The sequence below is a fragment of the Labrus bergylta genome, chromosome 20 (assembly GCF_963930695.1).
Source record: "Labrus bergylta chromosome 20, fLabBer1.1, whole genome shotgun sequence".
Taxonomy (NCBI): domain Eukaryota; kingdom Metazoa; phylum Chordata; class Actinopteri; order Labriformes; family Labridae; genus Labrus; species Labrus bergylta.
The window spans coordinates 8,013,496-8,028,945 of NC_089214.1; the positions used below are offsets into that span (position 1 = coordinate 8,013,496).

The window sequence follows — 15,450 nt, forward strand, 5'->3', positions numbered from 1 at the left end:
ATTCTTACACTTCAGTTTAAAACATTTATTTTGAAAAGCTTACAGTAGTTACTGCTTCCTGTTTATGTGAAGCCAGCCCAAAGTTTAGATACATTTCCTTGGAATTATTGTAATTTTTCAGATTTTTTTTTTTTTTGCGCTGTCAATGTAAAATGCAGTGCCAGGTTTGACTTCTGATGTGTGTAGCCTTCGGTGCATCTCTAATAAGAAGCACACCGGGTCTGACTCAAACAACGGTTTATTCACAGCTGCAATATATCGGCCGGATCATCAAAGCACAGAACAGCCAAGAAAAGTCACAAAACTCTTAGAAACGTAAAAGAGGAGCTTCTCGCTTGTCTAAAAAAATCATGTCAAATGTAGCATTGCACTGTATTGGGGTTTTTTCTCTAAGTTGGACTATACATTCACTGTAATGATGCCTTTGCATGGGAATATTAAGCAAAGAAGAATCACTGGCAAGACTCGACATTTAGAAATGGACCAAGTTTGAATTAAGCAGTGGAAAAACAATTTAGACAAGGTATAAAAAAAAAAAATCAAATCATGGAGCTGGACAACAGATGACACTGAACAGGATATCTGTTGAACGCTGATATGTTTTCTAAGCTGCAACCCCGGGTGCCAACGACAGTCTCCTCTGCAATGCCCTACAGTCTAAAGTACAGACGAGCTCCTCGCAGTAATAAGATTCAATAATAGAAGTCTCAGTTATAAATGCAGCGTTTTAAGATTTCAAACTCAGTGCTAAAAAACTCACAGTATGTCACACACAACACACAAAATTTAGCAAACGATGAGTGACAGATGAGTTCTCTGCTGTTCAGTGAGTCAGCCTTCCTCCAGCTTAGCGTCAAATCTTAAGTCTGTGTGAGTTTGCGTTTATGCTGGTGTTATCCGAACTCCTCCTGGTTGACATCACATGAAACTCTACTCGCTCGCAGTTTTAGTTTTTTTTTGGTGCCTGCTTGTCCACAATAAGACCTTCTTCTTCTCAAGTGTCCATGAAGGGGTCTCTTTGGAAATGTGGCAGATGCAGAGAAGCCCGTGTGCGTTTGTATTCATCTGTGCTTGTTCGGGCTTTTCAGTTTTGGGTTAAAAAAAAGCAAACTGGAGAGTAAAAGGAGCTTAAATGTTACCGCTGGGTCTTAACAAAATGTCCACCGACTCGCGGTTCAGTTCACTGCCAGCAGAGGAGAGGCCTTCAAACATGCACAAGATTAATGATGAGCGAAAATGGCTTTGGATGAGGCAGCAACATGTCACAAAAAAAAAAAAAGCCAAGAGGGTATATGAGGTGAAAAAAAAAAAAAGGGATGAAGAGACGGCCTCGATGTTCTTTGACTGAGGCGAGGGACTCACACGCACAGAGCTCTGGGGAACCTGAGAGAGGAAAAAAGAAACGATAAACATGACAGCGTCAGCAAAACACCTCCCGTGCACCTCTAATGACTTAAATGATGTGAGTCATGATGAACTACTCAATGATCACCGGCCTCACCTATCCTCAGCGAAGCCGTCCATTTCCTCCTCGCTGTCCAGCTCCATGTCCAGCTCATTGTCGAGACAATCACGGCCGTAGCCACTTAAGACGCTGCAGGTGGGACAGAGTGAAACCGGATCAGGTGGATGCATTCATTGTCTTTTTCTGACTTTTCTAAACTGGTGCACAACTTCAGGTGAATGTTTCAGAGTAATACGTTCAGTCATCAAATGTTCCTATGTATCCCCTAGTCTAGAACTCTAGAAGGTGTAACTGGGCAAAACTAAACGGGGACTGTGCTGCAGCTGCTCACCTGACTGAGCGACATGTGAAGAATACAATCCTCTTGAGTTTTTTGTTGTAGAAGAAGTAGTTGAAGGACCAGAGGCTTCCCTCTTCACCAAAAGGGTCCGAGTCCAGATCAGGGTTGTAGCTGGAAGCAAATATCAAACCATGTCAGGATTATGTTTGGATAACGCAAGGTAAGGTGTTTTTTTTGTTTTGAGCTTATAAATCACGAGCACAGCTACCTGTAAATGTCACAGCCCTGCAGGTTGATCTCCTGGTCCATGGCGTTCCACAGCTCTGGCCCGAGCGAGTTGAACTCCTCTCCCACGGCTGAGAACAAGCTGCCATTCACTGCGTTAGCCACCTGCAGAGAGAACAGTCACATTCAACAACACTGCGATTTTCATTTTCTAAGTCAAGACGAACACCTGCGTTGCCTTTGAGGTACAGGACAGCACGCTTACCCAGTTCGCGCTGGGCTCTCGGCTGAACTCGTGGGCCCGCGCCGCGCTGAAGTCATAGTCGGGTCTGAAGGACTCGTTGAGCGTGGTGATGAGGTAGAAAAGAGTCTTCCTGCAACACTTGTCGCTCAGAGGGTTCTCTGCATCCTCGATGCTCTTCCCCAGCCTGAACAGAATAACACAGGGGGAAATTAAAAGGCCATTCCTCAGTATAATTTCATATAAACAAAAGGAACCAAATCTTAAGATCTTTTCACATTTTCCTTAGACCTTAAACCAAAACCGGCTCTCTTCCACTGTGGACTGCAGTACTCACTGTGAAGGGCTGGTGGCGCTGGTGGACTGAGGGGGGGAGAGGGCCTCCAGGACGTGCGGCTCCCCCTCCTGGCAGAACTGCTTGAACATATGTTTGTCGTCCCCTGCCATCTTGCAGGAGTAGCTCTCAATCCTGCAGAAAAATCAAATTATTATGCATCATAAGCTTGAATATGAAGTCAATGAAACAGGTGTGCTGTTTGAGACCAGTGAAAATGTGTTACCTAATCTCTAAAGAGCGCTGTACTAGTCCATTAGGCTTCAATACACAATTACACAAACACACTGGGAGCACTTAAGAGAACTTTAAATACATAAGTCTATGAAGCAATGTCACACTTTCTTCCACCAATGACATAAATAAATACATGTTACAGCATGTAAGACACCAAGTAAACAAAACTTTAAGTCTATCTTTCTTGGCTGTGTGCACTCAGCAGCTTTATTATATCCAGAAATGAAAGTAATAGATCCTAAAAGTATCACAAACATCAAAAACACAGCTGGAAAATGTCTTAACCACACGACTCTGAACAACTCTGCCAAAACTTCCTGCATGCTCCTTCATGTCTCTGGGTCAGACGCCACAGTCACAGATACGAGAGCAGAGCAGACGGGTGTGTGGTTGTTTATTTTGCCCCTCCCTCCACCCGAGAGTTATGCAAGAGCAAAAAGGTTGTGCAACTCAAGATAGACTGGAGTGCTGCCGAGAACCTTACGCCGGCCCTGCCAGCCTAATTATAGGCACATTCTATGGCCGTGTTGGACCCTGCGATGGAAATATCTGCCCCGGTTTTCCATCCACAACACAGCTGATCTGCCGCCAAAACACTGACACTGGAGCCGGGGGAAGATTATAAACACTAAAAGATTATTTTTGAAAAGCTGCAACAGCAACCAGCTCCGTACACAACTCTTATCAAGGCCAGCTTGCATGTTTACGCATTTAGACCTGAATCAGCAATTTATGTACGCCACAGAGTAGACTTTCACACCATGAGAATGACCTTTACCCAGAACAGAATTATATCTTTGAGTTTAAAGCCCTTTGAGTAGCACTGTGTGACATTTTTCAAGTCAAAGATCAAACATATTGAAACATCTTTTTCATGGCTTTTCCTACATGTTAAATCGTCAGTTCATCTGTGGGAAACCGGCCCTGTGGGTACATTTCTACTCAAATAGCCAGCAGCTTGCAGGTCCTGCTGCTATGATGAGCTGCCTCACTAATCCTCTAAGCAGCCTAAACACCAGCAGCGTCGGCAGCTTCAGCAGCACTCAGCTCTCATGCAGCATTGCTGTTATGTGTTTATCTGTGCATGTACTTACAGTATGTGCCAATAACACTGTATCACTGTGTCTAAAATAGCCACAGAGCGGTGTGAGAGGACACCTCGCTGTGTGTCGCTTTAGGTCACAACCAGCACAGAAGCTCAGTTTCAACACCCACACTGAAAACCCCGTTCTCAAACTCGGCATAACTCAAACACAACCCACTGGGCCTTTTTTTATTTTATTTTTTTATGTAACGACTCCGTCACTGAGGCTGAAGGCCTTACGTAACTCCAAACACACTGGAAAAGTTAAAGACAATCTTAACTCATGCACAACCAGTTAGATATTAACTTGCAGTTTAGTGGTGGATTATCACAATGTTGCACAACATGCACGTCCTCATTTGCTCTACTGCTCCCACTTATGAACTGTGTCGGTGATCTCTGAACCAAACACACTCTGTCCTTCTTTGACTATATCATATCAGACAAGAGGGAAACGCGTACATGAGGGAAACTCTAGTCAAGCACTTACTGTTCGTGCTCACCACAATCAGAATCGGGTTTTATTGCCTTTATTAAAGGAATTTGACTTGGTGTATTGATGCGAAACAATTAACAAGGAAATAAAGCAGAACTAGCAACAACTTAAATAATACAGTATAAGATCCAAGAATGTCGCTTTCCAAACATAGTTATCGTGAACATAAGTAGTTCACTACTGAAGTAGAATCAATAAACACACCTGTGTGCACACCCTGGCTGATGTTGTGTTTTTATGTATCTATGCAAAAACAAAACAAAAACAAACACAAACAAAAAAGCCTGCAACTTGTTCCCTGGTGTTAAAGACACTCTTTGTTCCTTTTAAGTAATACCAAAATGTCCTAGACAAGTTGGCTATGAGCCGCCGCCCGAAGGTGAGAGGTTCAGAGTTTCCCTGTTGTAGACTGAGTGAGCCGGTTTTAAAAATGTATTTATATCTGCGTCTTTCAAACTTTGAAATAGTGGCAAATAAGAAAGGATAGGTACTAGTCTGGACTGTAAAACTAGTCTGATGTTATTTGTATTCTCATTTTTTCCCCGGACATAATTGAATAATCTTAATTGATTTTAGGTTTAATGTGAATGATGTTGAATGTTGTGTTTCCACGGCTGCAGCCCAGGTCAAGAGCCCAAGACAAACTTCTCTCACTTTGTGTGGGACAAATAAAAGTTCATCTTCTTGCACCTCAAGTGTTCTGGCTGAAACATAAGCACAGGTTATTGTTGCCCCCTTACCTGCCAAGGATACGAGACTCTCCTGTTTCAACGCACAGCCGGGAGCTGATGGCTTCAAAACTGGAGTTTTCCAACAGTTTCATTTCTGTCTGTGACAAAAACAAGAAAACAAAGTTAATCAATCAATTGTTATTTTGTATAGCGTCAACTCATAACAAGTGTTATCTCGAGACACTTTACAAAAAGCAGGTAAAATACCTTACTCTTTGTCTTTTAACATTACAAAAGAACAGGTAAAAACACCTTACTTACTGTCATGTTACAGAAAGCAGGTAAAACACCTTACTTATTGTCATGTTACAGAAAGCAGGTAAAACACCTTACTTACTGTCATGTTACAGAAAGCAGGTAGAACACCTTACTTATTGTCATGTTACAAAAAGCAGGTAAAACACCTTACTTATTGTCATGTTACAGAAAGCAGGTAAAACACCTTACTTATTGTTATGTTACAGAAAGCAGGTAAAACACCTTACTTATTGTCATGTTACAAAAAGCAGGTAAAACACCTTACTTATTGTTATGTTACAAAAAGCAGGTAAAACACCTTACTTATTGTTATGTTACAGAAAGCAGGTAAAACACCTTACTTATTGTCATGTTACAAAAAGCAGGTAAAACACCTTACTTATTGTTATGTTACAGAAAGCAGGTAAAACACCTTACTTATTGTCATGTTACAGAAAGCAGGTAAAACACCTTACTTATTGTCATGTTACAAAAAGCAGGTAAAACACCTTACTTATTGTTATGTTACAAAAAGCAGGTAAAACACCTTACTTATTGTTATGTTACAGAAAGCAGGTAAAACACCTTACTTATTGTCATGTTACAGAAAGCAGGTAAAACTTACTTACTGCTAATTAATGTAGCCATACATGTGAATTTACTTTATGCGTGTTATTTCTTTCGGTTCCCACATTTTTGTTTTGTATGTGTTGACACTGGGGTGTTTGACTTCCATTTATTAAAAGATAAATATTGTATAATGGCATTTATATTTTTATAAATTTAATGCGTCTGTGAAAGCTCAATGTGGGGAAAAGGTAACTGACCCTGTGTGTCTGCTTTCCCCAGAAGGTAAATAAATTATTTAAAAAGGTAAAACAAATTACATCTGTGTACTGTTAATGTGTTGATATTATCTGATAAAAAACAGGTCAAATATAAAAAGGCTTCAAACAGGATTAGTAGAGCGGGGTCACAGTTATAGGTCATAACATCCGTGTAGCCCCTCCCCCACCCCGATGAATCCAAGTTGACAAATCGTCTTCCTGGTTCAGTACATCGACAGAAAATGACACAATTCACTCACCGAGCGATATTTTCACCACAGGCAGGAAGAAAAAGGGGTTTAAAAGGCCAAGTCGTCGACTTTACACTCGGTTTTTGTCACCTAACTGGTCACTCTGTGAAGCTAAAAGATTAACGACCCCCGCTTTGTTGTTGACCAGCTAACGGTGGGCTAACTAGCCTGATCGCTAGTTTGAATATTATAACCGGTCCTGTCGGGCTTTTAGTTCGCACTCGGACATAAGCATCTCCAGCAAGTACTCGGTCGAGAATGGGTTATACTGAGGCCTTTTAAATTTATAGAAAAACTGCTCTTCCCGATCAAATGCGATGAGATTAAATCCAAAGACTGTTGTCGTCCGTCGGAGTCTGTCTGCAGCGGCATCCCTTTCCACCTGATTTCTTACAAACAGCTTCGTGTAGAATAATCAAGTCGCTTTTTTCCACAAGCGACTCGATCAAGTAGCAGCTAACGAGCTACCTAACAGTGAAATTTCCCGAAAACGGTTCACTTTTTCCTGTAAATAGTCGATTTCTTTCAGCGGGACATCTATTCTCATCAAAACAACGGAATCTACTGTGTGAAGAAGCCCAGCCCCCTTTTTTCGTTTATATACCCCCGAGAAGCCGCGCACGCCCACTCCCTCCAGAGCACCTCTCGTGATTGGCTCGTTGGAATGTCAGTCTTGTTGACAACCGATGTGATTGGTTAATACTCGCTCTGTCAATCCCCAGGCTGACGCTGTCAAATATCTCGACTGGTTCTCAAAACGAAACTGATGTTACAGGATAATTATTACCTTTTACCATCGCTGAAGGTCCAAACATCGGAACAGCGATATAAAAGCACTCTACAAAGATTTATAATGACGTATAAATGCAAATGTTTGTGGTCTGGAGTTGCATAAAACACGTTGTTAACATAGCCAGTTTCCCTTGTTGTGGATCTTTTTTACAAAGAACTTTGTCTTTGCACGTTGTGTTTACCAGTCTTGTGACTTTTCATAAAATAAAATCACGTCATAAAATCATCATCATAAAATTGACCTGAATTGCATTTCAATAAAGATATAGCATTGCCTTCATCAAAACATCATAATACTATTTCTAAATATGAGCCTCTGAAATTAGGGTCAGCTTTATTACTCTGAACCATCACCTGACTGCTCACTGTTGTAAAATTAAACGAGAAATGTTATTATGGAAATCAGCCCATGTGGCACAATCAGCATCTGGAGCTGAGGATTGATGGCTCAAGTCCCGCCGGGGTCATATGCCAAAATGTTGTACATGCCATAATTTATTAAGTTGCAATTTCAGGCACAGCAGCAACAAAAATGTCAAAAGAAAACATATAAAGATATTTGTCATAAAAACAGAATCCTGCGTGATATAAAGAATATGTAACAATCTGACATATAATTCATAAAGACATTTTATTGACAGAAATACACACAGCAATTTGAAATCATTGGTACAAAAGTGAGTGTCAGGTCTGTGCGATATAGTCAGAAACATCCCCCAGGCCTGTGCTATCATTGTCCAGGTACTCAAGGATCACGTTTCCCCCGTTGTACAGGGGAGCGTCTGGGTGAGCCAGCAGCAAGAGTAGGGTGTCATCCATCCGGAGAGCTTCACCCGTCTGAGGGTGACACAACCGCAGCTTCTGCAGGCGCAGACAAGAGAGACACTATTAAGGCTAATTCAAGAATTATAATTTTGTGTTTACTGTTGCAGATTTATTTACATTCTGTGGAAACCTCATCACAACACAAATGATGAACAAGTTTATTAAAAAAAGGTCTAATCTGCTGATCCATATTTAAATACATATATTATGTTAAAATGTTGGATGTCCATACTATTTTTTTTTTTTTTTGTTGTAAACATGTGATACACAGTTGTTAATGTAATCCCCTGACGTGGTTTCCTGCTGCTCAGAACAAGACGTTCTGGGAACTTCGCAAGACTTGGCCAGAACCTGACGTCCACCCCGACAGCTTCTCTGAGTACACAGCCACCTGGAAGCTCACTCAAAATTCTTGTGACTGCAAACAGAGCTGGCAAATCAGAGGAGAGTGGGCACAAGAGGAGGGGGGTGCCTTAAAGAGACAGCGGCTGAAATGACGCGTTTCAGGCAGAGGCTGAAATGAGGGATTTTACTGACGCCAGGATCAGATAAATAAGGTGGTTTTTAAGCGACACATCTCACAATGCTCCTCAATAGGTGTCCCGGGCTGACATAATAATAAATCTCCTTTAAGGAATTTTGCATGGCTCTGAACCAAATTAAAAAATTAACAACGGTCAGCCCCAGACAACAGCCACATTTTAATCCTCATTCAGACTTTTTTTGTCCCAAATTGGAAAATTCTTCGTCACAGCACGGTACAAGTTGAACAGCAATCGACAAATAATGACAGCACAGAGAAAAACAACAGAACAAACAAAACACAAAATCAAAGGAATACAGTGCACAATAAACAAGAAACACTAGACAGGACGTAACGCAAAAGAGTACAGAGGGTGTTGTCGCAGCAGAGCATGCAAAGGGAGGTTACGACAAAGACAACAAAAGTTATCTCAAGCACCAAACACAGCCAACTGAGAGGTGGTGGAAGGAGCTCATGAAGTGGATTTCTTACCTTAGCCGTGAGGACGTTATTGTTGTTCTTAAGGTTAGCGAGTGAAGCTGCATAATCCACCACTTTGCCCACACTCCATTTGGAACAGAAGAACATGGGTTGGCTGGAGGCTGTGGATTCTTTAGGAAGATACACCTGGAAATAGGTTCTTTCTGTCTGTAAGGGATGAACAAATGAGAGGAAGAGGTTTCGCTGGACACAATGATAAACAGTGAATTTCATGTGTGACCTTCTTAAAGAAAATCAAGAATGCTGGGACTTTACCTGTGGCAGTCCCTTGTCTCCTGCAGCATGCAGCTTTAGTTTCATCAGTGCTACCTTAGCTGCAGTTGCGCTGTTCTTTGCTCCCTTGCGTCCTTTTTTTTTGGATCCGTCCTTAGACTCTGAGTATTAACAAACGAGTAATGACAAAGAGGAGAGCACTGAACGAGCATGAACACTGATCCCGTGTGGACAAATAAGGAATAACAGAAGTACCAGGTAACCTTTAAGCTACACTGAAACTAACCCACAATCTTTTGCACCAGCTCCTTCGTGGCTGCCATTCGAGGCTTTTGGACCTCTAACTTCTCACACTTGTGATCATCTTGGTGACGATGGCTGTGAAGCAAGAGCATAATAACAAACCTTACAGTTCACCTGTTTCATTATAAAAAGCTCTAACAAGAAGTAAATAATGACTCCTTCTTAACAGAGACTATACATGAGAGTTTAAATAAAGTTATGTTGCTGAATAAAAAGGTTAATGAAAGACATAAAACAATGGGGCACTGGTGGCCTAGTGGTTAGTTTGTGCACTCCATGTACAGAGGCTGTAGTCCTCGCAGCAGGCGCTCCTTTTCTGCATGTCTTTCTCCAGTGTGTATCTAATAAAAGGCAGAAATAGCCTACAAATAAATCTTAAAGGAAAGATAAAAAAACTCTAAACTTACGCTAAACAGAAATGTTTTTCGCAGTGCGGACATATAACTGGCAACAATTCTTTCCCCTTGCAGTCTTGGAACGAGCAGGGATAACTTTTTGTGCCGCCCTCAGTCCTGGGTTCCCTTTTCGCTGGCTCCTAAAAAAAAGTCAGAGGAGACAATAAGTCAGCCAGAGCGTGTAAGTAACGGGACAGACTGGTCATGTTATGAGAAAGGACATCAGGGAAATGTACCTGTGAACACGAATGAGCATCTCTGCTTCTGTGCTCAAGGCTGTGAAAGACAGAGAGAATGTCGTCTCCTTTATCAACAATGAAACATTTGTGAAATGTGTTACACACTAATACATTGAAACTCTACAGAGAGAGGCTCCTGTCAGACGGGGATTCAAACCAGGAACCTTCTCACTGTGAGGCAACAGTGCAAACCACTTCAGCACTGTGCAGCCTGGGCTAACTGTACACCTGCAAATATCTTCTTTTTAAAATGAGTGGAAGATTGTTTTTAATATTTATCATTGAATTTTAAAGACTTCTGAAAATAATATGTACTGTCGTCTTCTTTCTATGTTTAATGATCGTCTTCTTTCTATGTTTAATGAGATTCTGTACAGTTTAGTAACTCTACTTTATTATTCAAAGTTACAGATCTGAACATAGCCACACTTTCCTTCAAAATAAAAGGAAATCCTACCAGTAAACGCCGCTGCAGAGATCACAAACAAATGGGAGGAAATCTAAAAGGAGAAACAAACTCAGAGTTAAGAGTAGAGCTGAACCGATCAACAATCAGAAAACACAGACTAATCTGTCTGTGTACAAACCAAATGTGTTCAAGTCTGACAATTAATAACGGTGCTTATAAGTCAATCTAAAGTTACTGCAGGTGTATACAATGATGCACATTCACTCAGTCCTGACTGTTGTGTATTTGCTTTTTCTGTCAAAGCACTTTGTAAACATTTGTTTTTAAAGGTGCTATATAAATACAGTTATTATTATTATTATTATTATTATTATTATTATTATTAATGTTGATGTTGTTGTTACAATCAGAGAAGCTAAAAGGTAACTGCCTTTTGAAAAATGTCATTCTGTTTACATTGTAGCTGTAAATCTAGAAAAGATTTGTTTTTCATAGGTGCTATATAAATAAATGTATTATTATTATTGTTGTTGTTGTTGTTTTAAGTAAAGTCTGATATATTTTGATAATGCTGGGCTTTGTTGTGTTATTGTGAGTGTGTAATATGGTCATGAGCCGTATAAAGAAATGAAAAAAAAATACATTTTATTAAATACAGTGGGTGTAAAATGGTTTTGGACATAATCTAAAAAAAAAAAAATAGCACTCTGCTTTTTGAAAACTCAGTGAGCACGCTTTAAAGTAGCTCACAGTGAAATAGTGCTAACGACAGCCACCTGCTAAAGAGTGCTCTGTACAAAGTTACGTCATTAAAACTGTCAAACTTTAATATCTCTGCTTGTCGCACATCAGATTGGAAATGAAACAGACCTGTCTGGTTGCAGGAGTCGATCTGACAATGTTTCCCAATCTCTAATTCAGCCATTTGGTTTTTGTCAGTGCGCTAACTCTTCTACAGAGCAAGCAGATGTCTGAACCCGGATGTGACGTCACACGACTGGGATTTTTGTTTTTCTTCCACCAAGCCGACTATCTTGGAAAGTGTGCACTCAGTGAACACAATCAGAGAAGAGTTTGGCTTCATCACAGTTTTGTAAAGACTTCACAGAATTAAAAGTAAACAACAAGAGTGTGTATACAGGTAAACGACGTGTTACACACTCTTGTACAGTAGGGGGCGGTATGCGCTTGTAGCCTAATTTGTTGGCGATCCGGCAAAGAGCTGAAGAAGAACAAGTTTCTAGTTAGTTTTTTTCTTTCTAATGACGCATTAATTAAAAAAAAAAAACAGACGAAATTTCGGATTTACCGTTTTAAATTAAATATATAGATTATTTAACTTTATTTTGCACGCATTGAACAAACCTCATAAATCAAAAAAAGTTTAATATCTAACTTCCAGGAGAGTCAGGTGTCTTACGTCACGCAGGTGTGGCGAAAGGTGCGTTCACTGGCTGGTTTGAATTGAAAGCAGAAAGCAGTCGAACAGGAAATTCTGCTTGTCACACACCCGTCTTGTTGAATACCTGTGAGCTGGTCCCCACAGGTAGAAGAGCTCCTGCGTATACCTGTCTAAAGTCACCTGCGCGGTTTACACCAAAAGCTGCTAAAGATGAGCAAAATTTCAAAATTATTCAAGGGGAGCTCCGGCTCGAGTTCTTCCAGCTCGTCGAAGTCCAAACACCACCGCTCAAGGGGGGGAGGAGGACCTTCGCCCCAGGAGGCCATCCACAAACTCCGAGAGACGGAGGAAATGCTGACGAAGAAACAGGACTACCTGGAGAAGAGGATAGAGCAAGAAATCACGATCGCGAAGAAAAATGGAACCAAAAACAAGCGAGGTAATGATCGGCTTCATGTTCGTTGGGAAATATCTGTGCACCTGTTTCCCCCTTGGTGGCCTGTATTTGAATCCTGTGCTCCATAACTTAAAGTTGAATTAATTCACAAGTTATTTGTCAAAGATCACACTATTTTTTTTACCCTCTTTTAAAAGTCATGAAAGAAAGGGGTGCAACCAGTGGAAGTCCTCATAGGGCCCCTAAAATAACAGCCTCACATTCTTTCCTGTGAGATCATTAGGCCTGCCTGTGATTGTTTTTAAACTGGTGATGATGTTTTCAAGTGTAATTGCTTCATCAAGTATAACAGGTTTGTAACAACAAGTGAGCGGACACTCTTTAGATACAGTCTAATGGAGAGAAGCCTTTTTATTAAAGCTGAGAGTTTCTCTTCTCTCGTGAGACATTAGAAACTTTGCTCCTTGACTCACACAAGACTATAAATAAACAACGGCTCTTTAAAGGGAGGATCCTCTTTGTGTCTTTTAGTTTGTTCACACCCAACACTAGTCGTAAAGGGGCCGCATCGCGACAGTTTCAGGAGATGTTTGAGAGTATCAGGGGAGGAGGGGGGGGGGGTCACATGCTCCTTTTTAATGTGTTTTTGTTTCTGTGTCAGCTGCCCTGCAGGCCCTGAAGAGGAAGAAGCGTCTGGAGCAGCAGCTCACACAGATCGATGGCACGCTCTCCACCATTGAGTTTCAGAGGGAAGCGTTGGAGAACTCGCACACCAACACCGAGGTCCTGAAGAACATGGGCTATGCTGCCAAGGCCATGAAGAAGGTCCATGAAAACATGTAAGAGGACAGCTTTACCGTGCACTGGGAACACGTGAAGCATTCCTTACATTTACATGATCGTACTTGAAAATTCTCAGTATGTAGCGTTGTCGATACCTTTCCCCTCAGGGTCCTGGCAGGATATTTAAAGTTTGAAAGGCAAAAAAAAATGTCTGTGATCATCTCTTATCACTTCTAATTGCAAACTTTAGACCTTATTGTTTTCTTTTTTAATGGGACATATTCAGTCGGGATGGTACAGATCTGATCTAAAATCATTATCAGGGTCTATACTGACATAATTTGCATATTGGTTATCGGACTGACGCCGCCGATCCATGACATCGATTTACAAAGACTGTTGGGGGGGCATCGGTAGCCTCAAGGTTAGAGCTTGCACAGATAATACCGACACTATTAATTATGATAAAGAGTGCATCTTTCTCACTGAAAAATACACTCACTGGAATCATCAAACATGCAGCTAAAATCACCAGCACCACCCAAATGCAGGTGTCAGAGCTTTCCATGCGTGCAGCAGAAAGAAATGCGGTCTCCTCTTCACCAATTACTTTCAAGGCAGCCGTAGCATTGGCTAAAAAGAAAACTTACAGAATCTATTTTATTTTGAGTGAATCTGTGCATCTGAATAGTAATTCAGAATTGTGTTGCTGTAATTCTCCTTTAAGTAGCATCTAAAAACTAAAACAAGACACAGTTAGGGAGTGTTTTTTTTTTGTGAAGAAACTTCAGTGTTCAGTTCTTTCTGGTGTTTAATCCAAACTTGTCTTCCCCTCTGGATTTTCTTTTCAGGGACCTTGACAAGATCGATGACCTGATGCAGGACATCACCGAGCAACAGGACGTGGCACAGGAGATCAGCAACGCCATCTCGGGACCTTTCGGGGAGACATTTGATGAGGTCCATACCTTCATGAACTCTCTCTCTCTCTCTGCCTTTTAGCTTTGTATTCTCTGTTCACTCTGACTGCTCTACTGAGGCTGAATATAAGCAACACTTAACCGTGTGTACTCTTTGTGTTTCAGGACGAGCTGCTGGCCGAGCTGGAGGAGCTGGAGCAGCAGGAACTTGAAGACAACATGAAGAGTATGGGCGGGTTGCCCAGCGTGCCGAGCATCAAACTACCCTCAGCGGGACCCAGTCATCGTGCGAGTAAGTTCAACACCACAAGGATTTGATATTTAAGAGGGGAGATAACTTCTTTAGCTTTTTAAGTGTGAATGTGTAGGTGTGACATGAGGTGTAAAAGCGCTTTGAGTAGTCAGAGGACTAGAAAAGAAATATACAAGCTCAAGTACATTTACCATTTACATGCATCAATGAAGAGATGTCACAGGGATGTTAGGGATTCTGTGCCTTGCTCAAGGAAACCTCGGCAGTTCTTGGGAAGTGACCCGACCACACCAACTTTGCATGGGGACCAGCTACCCTCCGGTTCAACCCAAGTCCCTACAGACTGATTTTTTTTGTATGTGGTAGTTTAAAAGGATTTGGAAAAACAAACACAAAATAAAAAATACATTTTAAAAACCTAATGAAAAGCCGCGCTCAGGAAATCAGGGAAGCAAACAAAGCACGGGAATCCAAATGTATGGAAGTTCCCAGACAGTTGGAGCAGAGACTGTAACAATGAGAAAATGTATTGTTGCTGCACTATCACCCAGAAAAGCTCCAGTACAACAGAAGCATTAATGAAGTGTTTCTTTCTGTTTGTTTTTTTTACAGCAACCAAGAAGAGGGTTGAAGATGAAGACGACATGCGTATGCTGGCATCGTGGGCAACTTAGCGACAAAAAGGCAGCCTGTCTTTTAAAGAGAGTCACACACAGAGATCTCTTTCTGTTACGTTTCAGCTTTTTATTGACTTTGAAGGTTTTCTAGGGAAAATGAAGAAATATATATATTTTAAAAATACCTTATTTTGCTCCTTGTAATGCAACTACTTTGGAAAGACTTTGAAGAGAAGGAATCAAGCATGTATTTTCAAAATTATCCCCACGTCTCTTGTGTTCTTTTTGAAGATTAATCATGTTTAATTAGCCTGTACAGAAAGCTTTCTACTTTCATAAACCTTTTTGAGACATAACAAGGATATGACTTTGATGTTTTTAATACACGGCCTACAAAGCATTACTGTATTTCATGCAGCTGTAAATAAAGTTATAATTTTCCATTAATGCTGTAAATATACTGCTTCCTC

The 15,450-nt window shown here is 41.0% G+C and overlaps 4 protein-coding genes across 4 annotated transcripts in view; 1 reads left to right on the top strand and 3 right to left on the bottom strand.

Annotated features, from left to right (window-relative positions):
• nsun6 (NOP2/Sun RNA methyltransferase 6) overlaps positions 1–13,989 on the bottom strand; it is a 27,890-nt gene extending 13,901 nt beyond the window's left edge. Inside the window, exon 1 of the mRNA XM_065948753.1 lies at positions 13,977–13,989. The gene's annotated coding sequence lies outside the window, so the exon portion shown is untranslated. The remainder of the gene's footprint in view (positions 1–13,976) is intronic.
• Positions 221–6,984, bottom strand: maf1b (MAF1 homolog, negative regulator of RNA polymerase III b). The gene is made up of 8 exons (XM_020647530.3): positions 6,418–6,984; positions 5,103–5,191; positions 2,549–2,680; positions 2,236–2,398; positions 2,014–2,135; positions 1,797–1,916; positions 1,502–1,594; positions 221–1,383 (listed from the first exon to the last, which is right to left on the bottom strand). Exons 2-8 carry the CDS (start codon positions 5,183–5,185, stop codon positions 1,359–1,361), a joined length of 738 nt encoding a protein of 245 aa, XP_020503186.1. The 5' UTR covers positions 5,186–5,191; positions 6,418–6,984; the 3' UTR covers positions 221–1,358.
• Positions 7,813–11,631, bottom strand: zfand1 (zinc finger, AN1-type domain 1). Its single transcript, XM_020647559.3, has 8 exons — positions 11,479–11,631; positions 10,657–10,699; positions 10,197–10,236; positions 9,973–10,100; positions 9,549–9,640; positions 9,305–9,423; positions 9,041–9,196; positions 7,813–8,061 (listed from the first exon to the last, which is right to left on the bottom strand). The coding sequence occupies exons 1-8, from the start codon at positions 11,531–11,533 to the stop codon at positions 7,885–7,887; spliced, it is 810 nt and encodes a 269-aa protein (XP_020503215.2). The 5' UTR covers positions 11,534–11,631; the 3' UTR covers positions 7,813–7,884.
• Positions 12,052–15,427, top strand: chmp4c (charged multivesicular body protein 4C). Its single transcript, XM_020660028.3, has 5 exons — positions 12,052–12,449; positions 13,069–13,246; positions 14,042–14,150; positions 14,276–14,402; positions 14,976–15,427. Exons 1-5 carry the CDS (start codon positions 12,221–12,223, stop codon positions 15,035–15,037), a joined length of 705 nt encoding a protein of 234 aa, XP_020515684.2. The 5' UTR covers positions 12,052–12,220; the 3' UTR covers positions 15,038–15,427.
• The last annotated feature ends 23 nt before the right edge of the window (positions 15,428–15,450 follow it).